This window comes from Xenopus laevis, chromosome 3L, assembly GCF_017654675.1.
Source record: "Xenopus laevis strain J_2021 chromosome 3L, Xenopus_laevis_v10.1, whole genome shotgun sequence".
Lineage (NCBI taxonomy): Eukaryota > Metazoa > Chordata > Amphibia > Anura > Pipidae > Xenopus > Xenopus laevis.
Genome location: NC_054375.1, coordinates 34,184,576 through 34,197,617, shown reverse-complemented (window position 1 = coordinate 34,197,617; position 13,042 = coordinate 34,184,576). Strand labels below are relative to the sequence as shown.

Sequence of the window (13,042 nt, the reverse complement as noted above, 5' to 3'; positions counted from 1 at the left end):
ACACAATCACTTAATTTCAGGGACTCAAAAGTAATTGGACCATTGACTCAAAGGCTATTTCATGGACAGGTGTAAGAAATTCCTTCATTATGTCATTATCAATGAAGCAGATAAAACCCCTGGCGTTGAATTGAGCAGAACAGACAACATGTGGTCAAAAGTTGAAAGTCTTCAGTTCAACTGCATCTGAGTTGTTTCATTTAAAATTCATTGTGGTAATGTACAGAACCAAAACTAGAAAAACATTGTCTCTGTCAAAAGATTTATGGACCTAACTGTGTGTGTATATATATATATATATATATATATATATATATATATATATATATATATATATATATATATATATATATATATATATATAAATATATATATATATATATATATATATATATTGCAAACAAGGAGTTCCATGACCATATAAAAGCACAATACATGTATAAGTGCTCTTATACATGTAGTGGAACTCCAACTACTTATATTTATTTTTTATTCAGTGAAAATTACATTGAGCATTGGTTATACCTAATGATGTCACTATATATAAATGTATAGTTGTAGGGAATCCATGCAAAATCATTGCACTTATCCCTGTAAGGGCAGAGAGCCTGTGTCTGTGTGCTGTAAGCTGTTACCTAGCAACCAGCTATTCAGTGCTGTAGGAAGTGACACAGGAGCTAAGGAGTGGCAGGCAGGAAAAGGAAGTCACAGAGACTGGCAAAAGAAAAAAGCCTGGCATAGAGAGCCGCATGGTGAACAGAGAAAGAGGCCAGAGAGCTGCTGGTGGGCCCAGAGAGCTGAGAGGCTGCACCAAAGGCATTCATTTGGATCGGGCTGGCACAGGAAAGCGATATACTGTGCCTGGAGAGACAGAGAGTGTGAAATGAATACAGACTATAGGAACAAACAGCAGGAGATTCCTATCTGAGCATACAAAGGGGCTGGTAATCACACTGTATGCCTGAATGTGCTGGATTCACCTAAAGAGAGCTCTAAAGTATCCAAAGAGGATTTGTGAGTATCCTGTTTAAAGGGACAGTACCCTAAAGAGCGCTGAAGACAAACAGACTGTGTATGAAAGGACATTAAAGGACTTAACCTTTTTTCTTAGTTAGCTAGACAGATTGCGCTAGCAAGTTAGTTAGTGAGGCCCTATTGCCACCGGTTAGGAGTGCTGCATGTATTAGGTGCCCATTTATTTTATATAAACCGTTATTTAGTTTAACCAGTAGTGTGTGTGTGTGTTATTACTGTATTCCTAGTGGGGCTAACCATAGGTGCATTCCCGGATCCCACTAGGTGGAGGCACTGTGCTAGTAAGTACCAGGTACCCAGTCTCTCCCAATACCACTGCGGAGTGGCCCAGGTTTGCCCCGTATCATCAGGTAAGCGCCACATGTGGTGTGTAACACAGACAAAAGGGTGTAGAAAGGGTTACATAGTATAACCCCAATGGTTTTCGTTTCTTAACATCTTCAAAATAACATTATAAAGTGTAGGGAAGCAAAGTAATATTCAATTCCTATTTATCAAAAAATAAATTGGCTCTGGGAGTTTTTTGCTTTGAGAATTTTACAAGCTTTGCCTTTATACCATTTGATATATGTCCACCTGATTTTATATATAAGCTTGTTTTAGCTGCATACACATTTTTTCATCTGTGTGCTACGGTTAAGTATAATTATATCTCACTTTGAAATATGCGTGAAATATTGGGGTGAATATTGTAATTAATATTTGTCAGGATCTACCAACAGTGTGTGGTTGGCAGGTAGGAGCCGAAATGCATGGTAACATGGCGACACCATGTTTGGTGTTAGAATAACCAGGAAATGGAAGTGTGCTCAGAATGAAGTTTAATGGTAAACTATAAACAATTGGTGCTGGTGAAACGGAAGACAAATAATAAGAAGTAAAATGAGAACTATAACAAACCAAAGGTTGGGGCAGGCTGATGCAAGTCCGTGTACACAGGCAAGAGTTCATAGGCGGGCGGCAGGCGATACAAGTCCTAGGAACAGGCAAGAGATCAGTGGCAGGCGGCAAACAATGCAAGTCCGTGAAACAGGCGAAGGGTCGAACCAGGAGATCAGATCAAGGATGTAGCAGGTACAAGGAATAAACAGGTTAGAGGAACAAGCAGGACAAGTCAGGAATCAGGGACTGGGTAATTTCATGAACACTGGCACAAGGCGACTAGAACACAGAAATAAATCAATGATCCAGCCATGGCTGGCAGAAAGGTAATGGCTTATATAGAGCCTTGATGATAAGATCACCGACACCTGGCTTCAATGAGATAGGGGTGGAGACATGGAATAGCAGTAATCTACACTGACAGTTCGAGGTGTGAGCTCCAACTGCCTCCAGTGGCTCAGCATGAGAATGCACTGTCCAGTCAACCTGCAGACCAGGGATTCAATCCCCAATAGTCCTGACAATATTATTGCATGGAAGGTGCAAATAAAGCATGTAGCGCTAATATATTTTAGAGGTAAGAAGCAAAAATGTAGCTTGCTTAAGTTTGTTGCTTCACCTTTTTATTCTAAGACAGTCGAAAAATCTGCACTATGTTTATCTGTATGTATTAATAGCGCATGCAATCAGATAATTCACTTTTATTATAGTACTTGGTATATTTTTGTTTGCTTTATTAGGCAGGCATAACTCCTGTATGGTTAAATGTGTTTTTATTTGCTATTGGCAAGATTACATGTAGAAACTTTATAGAGAGGCTCATTAAAAACATGGTTGCATATGGTCAGCAGCATATTTTTATTGAAATGATTGGAAAGCAGCTGTGGGCAGGACATTTAATCTGATGCTTTTTCAATTTGTGCTGATCACTGAAAACAACAATTTAATAATGCCAGTATGCCTGCGAGGGTGCCAATATCACTGCACTGGCGAGGCAGTGCAGTTGTGGCTACTTCCTCACCAAAGTTTAAATAAAATATTTTGATATTTAAGTAATTGATTCCTGGTATGTTTCTTACTATCCCAATCACTTGCTGCCATGACCTGTGCCTGATATTTGTTTCTGATATAGCATAATCCTTGAGATATCTTGCCATTGGATTTTTTTCTTAATCAACATGTTTCCCAGTCCCTGCAGTCAGATCCTGATAATCTCACAGCCATGGTAATTCATCAAAATGTATTTTGTTCAATAGACTTTACAGCACTTCAAGTGCTGAAAATACGAGCAAAATGACAACCTGACCACATGGTACTGTTTCTTGAATCAACTCTATGAAATTAGGGAATTAGGTGGAGCACCTGAAGCAGGAGGCCTTAGAAAGTAAAAGCTAGACCCAAAGGTAAAGCTAGGCCTGATACCTTAGTGAATTTGAGAAAGTGACCCCTTTGAATAAGGGCTTTGAGATCACAGGTAACTCCTGTTATAGCACACCCTAGTAGTTGTGAGATAGGCAGTGTGAGCTAGTAAAAGAAGCTTTGATCAAACCAAAGAGATTGTAATGTGGTGAAGTTTCCTAGGTGACTTCCACTAGTTTGTGAGGGCTCAAGTGGGTAGGTGATATTAGTGGAATCCCTTGGAACACACATTTATCAAGGGTCAAATTTCAAATTCATGTGAGTTTTTTTAAACTACCATAAATTTGAAATTCGATTAGTCAAAATGTGTTAATAAAATTGCATTCCTTTAATTGGTGTGCATTAAGCAATATTCAGCCAGTCAAATTAATGGCTAGATATTTTGCATGAGCAATAAAACAGCTGGAATTTACACATATTATACTATGAAAATAACTACTTTCTAACAGTATGATGGTCATGTTGTGTATATCATATTCAAAAAAATAACTTTGTACCCAATGCAAATAAAAGGATAAAAAGTTTATAAGAATATAAGATTTGTAGTTTTAATTGCAGAGAGAGTTTTTTGAAATAATAGTTGAAAGAGGCAGACCTGTCATCCATTCTTACTGTAGAACCACTAAATCTTAAAAACTAGAATCAAAAATACGAGAAGAGTAGGAAATTTACTGCATAATATCACAGGAAGGACTACAGATATGGACATCCTAAGCTTTTGAAAGGCTTGGAAATGGCAAATAGTACAGAATATTCCTTTTTTCTATGTAGCTGATGCTCGGTCTCTGGGCAGATTCATTATTATATTGTTGATGAGTTAGAACCAGGATCTGTTGTTGGAAATACATCTCAAGATCTGGGGCTACATCTGGCAGATATCTTGAAATGAAGACTGTATTTAGGTTCTGATGGAAGCAGGAGATATTTTGCTATAAACCAGGCAAATGGAGATTTAGTCACAAGAATATCTGTAGTGGATTTAGATTCTGGTCTCAATGCTTGGCTGCTATAAATAGCCTTATCAAAGATACTGATTCTACTTTATTTCAAGTATCTGCAAGTAATGGAGAACTAAGGACTATTAGAGAGTTACAGGAGACAGATAAGAAAGAACAACGTATTGTTGTAGTAATCAGTTACCACTGAGAACTACCTTTATCAACAACGGTCACCGTATTTTTAAATATACTATATTATGTTGAAGAAATCCTCAAATGTTGTGATTTTTTTTACATCGGAATTAACCCTTTATCTAATAATATCACTTGTGGCCATCAGCTTAGTTTCCCTTGTTACATTCATCATATTATTTGTCAAACATTTGAAAAGAGAAAACTATGACAGCAGCAGCAGTATCTGTTGTTTCATAACCAGAACCCATAAAAATCAGAATGCAATGCAGAATACAATATAAACCAACACTTTACCTGAACACAGATGGAACGTTAAAGTGCATGGAACTGACAATGCTTCCAGCAGAGCCCAGGGACATTGTTATCAAACTTGCCTCCAACTAACAATAGATAGTCCTGATATCAGCTTCATGAAACCACAGCATTTTGCTAATTTTTAGGAACCATTCAATGAAAATTCATGTCCTTCTGTAGTCTTGAGTAAAAACACCTATTGACTTCAATGAGTTTCGCAAAATTTCCCCATGTTGCTCATCACTATTCTTCTGATATAAACCCAAACAAAGTGAGAATATATGGCTTTGAAATTTTAAAGTGTATTGTAGTATGTTGAATGTTGTAATCTACACAAAAATATACTGGTTAATTCTTCTATACACTCAGATATTGTCTTAATTTCAATTCACTGTTAAGCCAAGCAATGGCACCTAACTATTGGTTATCAGTGTTGCTGCCTCTGCTTGCAGTTGTTCCCAGTAATCTTTATGATCACAATTATACATTCTCCCAGCACGCACTTTTCTTCACTATGTAATCTTTGTCAGGGCTTGGTGTGTTTTTTTGTAAGCTTTGGATTTTGTCCATTCTGGTTTTTCCATGTTTGACTTCTAAGACTACCCTACAGAGATTCACTGGAAGTGATCAGTTTCACTAAAGTACCTCTGACACATTTTATGTGTTGTTTTTTTGTTATTAGAATACACACAAATTCAGTTACAGGTTTAGGAAGATGTTCTGTAATTTTAAAAGTATTTATGTATTGATTTTTTTAAAACTGAATCTGTCTATTTCTCTTCTGCATTAAAACACCAAGCTACTTTCTGTTATAAGGAAATTGTGTCTATTTATATATATAAGCAATTCAGAAGAGTGGCACTCACAGGACTTGCTGAATCAATTTTCCAAAGGTTTATTTTGCTCAACATTTCGATCCACCCCTTCGTCAGGAATCAAACAGTGCAACCCATTGGCAACCTTTCTGCATTGCTTGTGTTATTACTTAGCTCAGGCACCCAGGTGAAACAACTGTCTATGGTGTGCACCTTGTCTATGTACATATATATATATATATATATATATAAAGGCTCATCTGCTCTGTAGTTGTTAAATATATTGCGTTAGTAGCTTTCTCTGAGACCTATAGAGGATGAAATGTAAAGTTACACCACAAAAATATGTCTTATTTTAATACAAAAGCTCATTATTTTATGACATTCAGAGTTTAAAATGAAAATATTTATGTATTTAATAATGATCTGATTGGTATTCTTTAGCCAAATCTCTTATATCTTACTTCTTTTACTTAATGTAGAAAAAGACCCCTTAAGACAACTGTGTATTAAATGCACCTGGGCCTTCCTTTTTTATTTTCATTTATTTTTTTCATTTTATACAAAAGCTTTCATATTCTTGTATAAACAGAATATTTGCAAATAGACAACTGCCAGAAATAGAGCTACTTGTTCCATAGTTCTCCTATTGGCATTCCAGAACAATCTGTACAGCACCAGTCTCTATTTTAGGCACACGTCCCATTCATAGGCATGAGCAGCAGCTACAGTAGGGGAATGGTATTTTGACCTTCTTCTGTGAAAAGGCAACAAAATTGTGTAGGTCTTCATAGCAATATAATATTCAGGTTAAAGATGTATTTTCTTCAGGAAGGTATTGTTCTAAATAATAATAACTGGTCTTTTTTTAACCCAAATAAACAATGTAATTTTGTAACTAAATAGGCACAGCAGCTGAGGGCAATAATATAATATTTAAGAGAAATTCATGATTTTTTTCACGAAATGAAGTTAGCAGTATTGGCCAGCAGAGGGTGGACTTGTCATCCTTTCACTTCATTTCCTACATGAGCAATCTCCTCCTCCTGGCTCATTGAATCAGCCTCCCATTTTGCACAGACAACAAAGAATTGCTGCCGTTCAGTGGATATTTTCAAAGCTTTAATTGGAATATTTACCTTTTAATAACTGCAAACTGAAATACATGCATGAGGGGTTGCACTAGCAAATATATCTGATGGTATCCAAAAGAAAGGACTTAAGATATGGACATCCAAAGCTCTGCAACGGCTTGGAAATGGCAAGTAGTGTATTCCTTTCTCCTTTGTAGCTGGGGCTGGGTTTCTGGGCAGATTATATTTTCTGTTGGTGAAGAGACGGAGCAAGGATCGCTTGTGGGAAATGTAGCTCAGGTTTTAGGGATAAACCTGGTAGATATATCTAAAAGGAGACTGCATTTAGGGTCTGAGAGAAATAGGAAACATTTTGCTCTAAATCCAGCAAATGGAGATCTAACAGTGAAAGAAAGGATAGACAGAGAGAGCCTTTGTGGATCCAGCTCTGCTTGTGTATTACCTATTGAAATTGTTGCTGAAAATCCATTGGAACTTTATAGTCTGGAAATTGAAATAATAGATATAAATGATAATTCACCAACCTTCTCTGTTAGTGAGCACATTATAAATATAACAGAGTTACTATCAAGCCCTGGTGTTCGATTTCCTTTAGAGATTGCATATGATCCAGATGTTGGAAAAAATGGCATTAGCCAGTATAAAATAAATCCAACCCCACATTTTTCATTGTCTGTGAAGAATCGAAAGGATGGGACTCTTATCCCTGAGCTGGTATTAGAAACAGTTCTTGATAGAGAAGAAAAAGGAGAGCATAGACTCGTTTTAACAGCTCTGGATGGTGGTGAACCTCCCAGATCAGGATCTTGTCACATTACAGTAAATGTTTTGGATATCAATGACAACCCTCCAGTATTTGAGAAATCAAATTATAAGATAAAACTACTAGAAAATCCCAAATTAAATACAGTATTAACAACATTAAATGCTACAGATCTGGATGAGGGAAGAAATGGAGAAATAGAATATTACTTTGACAGCCATACCTCAGAGTCTGCAAAGGAATTATTTTATTTAAATTCACAAACAGGGGAAATTTATATTAAAGGCATATTGGATTATGAAGAATCAAATTTTCATGAACTATCAATTCGAGCTAAGGATAAAGGAGTTCCTAAAATGGAAGGACAATGTTTACTTCAAGTAGAGGTTGAAGATGCAAATGATAATCCTCCTGAAATAATTCTGACATCTACTTCAACTGATGTCCCTGAAAATGCAGCATTAGAAACTGCGGTGGCTTTTTTTACAGTGAAAGACAAAGATTCTGGGAAAAATGGAGAGGTGACATTAACACTTTCTCCAAATCTGCCTTTTAAAATAAAACCTTTGAAAAATCACTATTCGTTGGTCACAGATCAATTGCTGGACAGAGAGAAGATCTCTCAATATGTTATCCAAATGACTGCAAAGGATTTGGGTTCCCCTACTTTGCAGACGCACGTTGCATTTAGCCTAAATATATCTGACATTAATGATAATCCCCCACTTTTCCTGCAAGCTAGTTATGATGCTATTTTACATGAAAATAAAGAACCTGGTAGTTTTTTATGTGTGGTTTCTGCATTTGATTCAGATGAGGGAGTTAATGCCGAATTAACATATTCTATAGTGAATAGTAATATAGATGTTTTTTCTGTATCTTCACTTGTTTATATTGACCCTAAAAATGGTAATGTCTATTCCCAGCGTGCCTTCGACTATGAAAATATTCAGGTTTTTAAAATTACTGTAAGAGTAGAAGACTCGGGCTCTCCAAAATTATTTTCCAATGCCACTGTGTCTATATTTATATTGGATGTTAATGATAACTATCCAACTCTATTATACCCAAAATATACAAGAGAGCTAATCATAGATGAAAGAATTCCAAACTCTGCTTCCCCTGGTTATTTAGTCACAAAGCTCTCAGCAGTGGATTTAGATTCAGGTCACAATGCCTGGTTACTCTTTAGTCTCGTTGATGATACCGATACCACTTTATTTAAAGTATCTGCATACACTGGGGAAATTAGAACCATTAGAGAATTGCAAGAAACAGATTATAAAGAGCAACGTCTTGTCACTTCAATCAGTGACCATGGGGAACCCCCTTTATCAACAACAGTCATCATACTTGTCAATGTAATTGAAAGCACGGAAGAAAAAAACCCTAAACCTCAGGATTTTCTTACCAATTCGAAACCTGCTACAGACCTGACCCTTTATCTGATCGTTTCTCTGGTGGCTATAAGCTTAGTTTCCCTTATTACCTTCATAATATTAATAGTCAAATGTCTAAACAACGCAACTTATGGCAACAGTAGTGTTTGCTGTTTTACAAGCAGATCCTATTCAGATCAATATGCAGATCAGTATAAACCAACACTTTACCTGAACACAGATGGAACCTTAAAATACATGGAAGTGCGGATGGTTCCCACAGATCCTCAGGGACAATGTTATCAAAACTGTTTTCAGACAGCAGCAGAAACACCTAATGTCAGCATAATGAAGGCACAACATTTTCCTCAATTAAATGACTCTGTCAATGAAAATAAAGGGTGTGTTGACACAAACTGTCTAAATGACACACAACAGGTGAGTGTTTTTGTTTATTCATTAATTTTGTAATACTGAGAAAGATAATTTATATGGTAGATCTTTTTTTCTGATGATTGTGTGTCTTGGGAGATACTCTTCGTGATGATATTAATTAATATGTGTAATATTTATGCAATGAATAACTTTTCATATGATTTCTATGATATACAGTCATTTATGAAATCTTAGATGATAAACAACTTTGGCTGATGTACAGTATGTCCACTGCAGTATTTTTTTTTTTTGAGTCCCAAAGTGTTTAACAGTAGCTTTCTATATGAATACTCATACAGTGTAAGAAAATGTCAAAAATGTGGATCACTTCCCATATAAATTTTACAGATTAACTGACGTAATGTGTACAGTATATGCTGTAGAATACAAAAAAGGATTCAACACAAACTACGTAGAAGCATTTACACTTCAATTGTACAATATTTGTTTCTTATTTATCTTTTTATTTTCCAAACAGTTTGACTTGCTTTACATATTCCATTCATATATACAGTACAATGATAATTGTGCAAATCAGGGTGTGTTAGACTGAATCATTTACCTGACCGTTCGTAGAAATATATATAATTTGTTGCATGTCTTATAGATGATTCTTTTGGTCTCCTATTAGCTGCCAAAGGGCCCAAATGATTGGAAGTATATGCCAGATTTATACCTCATATTAATGTCTACCTTTTTGAATCTCTGCTAACTTACACCAACTTACACTTAATATTTCTTTTTGAATTTGTTGCAATGGCTAATTTGTGGGCTGTGAAGTTTTGATCAGTTACCTTTGGTAGATTTGGGGAATGGTTTAATTGTTAAAGTAAGTTGGGGTGTTGATCTTTTGATAAAACTGTGTGAATTACACATGCAAGAATGGTTTGTATCTTATATTTTATATTATACTATAATGGTTACACTACGGACCAGGTCCAAAACTCATGTTGTAAAAGGTATACTGTCCCTTTAAATATTGCTCTGAAATGTGAATGCCAGAGATGCCAACTTAAATGCCACAGATTTGGATGCGAGCACAAATTTAGAAATAGAATATTATTTTGATTCAGAGTCTGCAAAGGAATTATTTCATTTAAATTCACAAACTGGGGACATTTACATTAAAGGATTAGTGGATTTTGACGCATCAAATTCTTATGAACTATCAATCACAGCAAAGGATAAAGGAGTTTCATAACTGGAAGGATGCTGCCTATTTTCGGTGAAAATAAAAGATGAAAATGATAATCCCCCTGAAATAAACCTGATATTCATTTCCGCAGAGATTCCTGAAAATGCAGCTTGAAAAACGACAGTAGCTTTTTTTACAATGAGGGACAAAGATTCTGGGAAAAATGGAGAGGAGAAATTAATACTTTCCCCTCATCTGCCATTCAAAATAAAGCCACTGAAAAGATATGCTTTGGTCACAGATAGACCTCTAGACAGAGAGAAAATTTCCCAGTATACCATCCAAATCGTTGCTATGGATTTGGGTTCTCTTTTGCAGACACAAAGTATATTTGCATTAAATGTTTCTGACATTAATGATAATACTCCAATGTTTGTGCAAACTCATTATGAAGTTTTTATCAAATAAAATAATGAACCTGGTAGCCATTTGTGCACAGTTAGTGCAGTTGATTCTGATGAGAGAGTTAATGCACAGTTAGTATACTCTGGTCTGCTTCTCTTGGTTATTTAGTCACAAGAATATCTGTAGTGGATTTAGATTCTGGTCTCAATGCTTGGCTGCTATATATAGCCTCATCAAAGATACTGATTCAACTTTATTTTAAGTATCTACAAGTAAAGGAGAACTAAGGACCATTAGAGAGTTACAGGATAAGACGTATTGTTATAGTAATCAGTTACCACTGAGAACTACCTTTATCAGTTAACAGTTACCGGATTTTTTGTTTACATCGGAATTAACCCTTTATCTAATAATATCACTTGTGGCCATCAGCTTAGTTTCCCTTGTTACATTCACCATATTATTTGTCAAATGTTTGAAAAGAGAAAACTATGACAGCAGAAGCAGTGTCTGTTGTTTCATAACCAGAACCCATTCAAATCAGAATGCAGACCATTATAAACCAACACTTTACCTGAACACAGATGGAAGTGCATGGAAGTAACGATGCTTCCAGCAGAGCCCCAGGGACATTGTTATCAAACTTGCCTCCAACCAGCAATAGATAGTCCTGATATTAGCTTCATGAAACCACAGCATTTTGCTCATCTTTAAGAATCAGTCAATGAAAATGAAAGTTCTTCTGTAGTGATGAGCGAATTTATTTGTTGCGCGTAAAAACGCCCATTGACTTCAATGAGTTTCGCAAAATTTCGCCATTTCACAAATTACTATTCTTCTGCTATAAACCCAAACCAAGTATATGGCTTTGAAATTTTTAAGTGTATTACATTATGTTGAATGTGATAGTCTACACAAAAATATATTGGGTAATTCTTCTATACACTCTCAGATATTGCCTTAATTTCAAGTCACTGTGAAGCCAAGCAATGGCACCTAACCATCGGATATCAGTGTTGCTGCCTCTGCTTGCAGTTGTTCCTAGTGATCTTTATGATCACATTTATACATTCTCCTAGCACCCACTTTTCTTCACTTTGGAATCTTTGTCACGGCTTGGTGTAGTTTTTTTGTAAGCTTCGGATTTTGTACTTACAGTGAAATTCTGGTTTTTCCATGTGTGATATAGTTTAGACTTCCAAGGTCACCCTCCTGAGATTCACTGGAAGTGATCAGTGTCAATAAAGTACCTCTGACAGATTAAGGGCAGATTTATCAAGAGTCGAATTGTGAATTTGAAAAATTCAAAATTCAAATTCAAAAAGACCAACCAAAAGTAAATGTCCGTTTTCGATCAAATAGGTCCATGTCCACCAATTGACTCCAAATAGCTTCTAGGAGGTTCCCCATAGGCTAAACCAGCAATTTGGCAGGTTTTAGATCGCGAATGGTTGAAGTCTAATTTTTAAAGAGACAGTACATGATAAATTTCGAAACTAATTTTCAAATTTTTTTCAAATTTGAATCAAATTTGGACTATTTCCCAGTCGAAATACACAATAATGAGATCAAAATTCAAATTTTTTTAATTTAAGTTGTTTTAATTTTTACTTCGACCTTTGATCTGCCCCTAAGTGTTGTATTTTTGTTTTAAGAATGCACACAAATTCAGTTACAGGCTGGGTTTAGGGAGATGTTCTGTAATTTTAAAAGTATTTATTTATTTATTGATTTTTTAAAACTGGATCTGTCTGTTTATCTGAATTGAAACACCAAGCTACTTTCTGTTGTAAGGGAATTGTGTGTAGGAAAAAGCTGGATTATGGTACTTTTGCAACCTTAAAATGACATTCACGTTAAAAAATTAGGAGTATTGCAAGTATAAACAAATGTAATTTTCCTGTTTTTTGATTGATCAGAGAAGGTAATGGTAATAGGCAAATGCACGGAGCTTGTCAGGTAAACTGGGAGACCTAAAATTAATTGCATGCTCTAAAAATTATGATATAATTGGGATCACTGAGACCTGGTGGGATAAAACATGTGACTGTGAATTTAAAAGGTTACACCTTTTTAGGAGGGACAGAGGGATTAAAAAGGGTGGAGGAGTGTGTTTGTATGTAAAGCCTGAATTAAAGCCATGTTCTAAAGAAATAACAATAGCTGGCACTGGTGAGGGTGTAGAATCCCTCTGGGTAGAGATTTTGACTGGGCAAAAGGTACAAAGAGAATTATCATTGGTGTATGCTATAA

At 35.7% G+C, this 13,042-nt stretch overlaps 2 protein-coding genes across 17 annotated transcripts in view; both read left to right on the top strand.

Moving 5' to 3' along the window:
* Window positions 1–13,042, top strand: part of pcdhga3.L (protocadherin gamma subfamily A, 3 L homeolog) — a 279,136-nt gene that overhangs the window by 109,458 nt on the left and 156,636 nt on the right. The gene's annotated exons all lie outside the window — the stretch shown is intronic.
* Window positions 6,536–9,346, top strand: LOC108710890 (protocadherin gamma-C5-like). Its single transcript, XM_018252090.2, has one exon. The coding sequence runs from the start codon at window positions 6,805–6,807 to the stop codon at window positions 9,283–9,285; it is 2,481 nt and encodes an 826-aa protein (XP_018107579.1). The 5' UTR covers window positions 6,536–6,804; the 3' UTR covers window positions 9,286–9,346.

Coding starts and splice junctions, on each gene's coding strand:
- LOC108710890 (XM_018252090.2), top strand. CDS start 6,805: ATGGACATCCAAAGCTCTGCAACGGCTTGGAAATGGCAAGTAGTGTAT.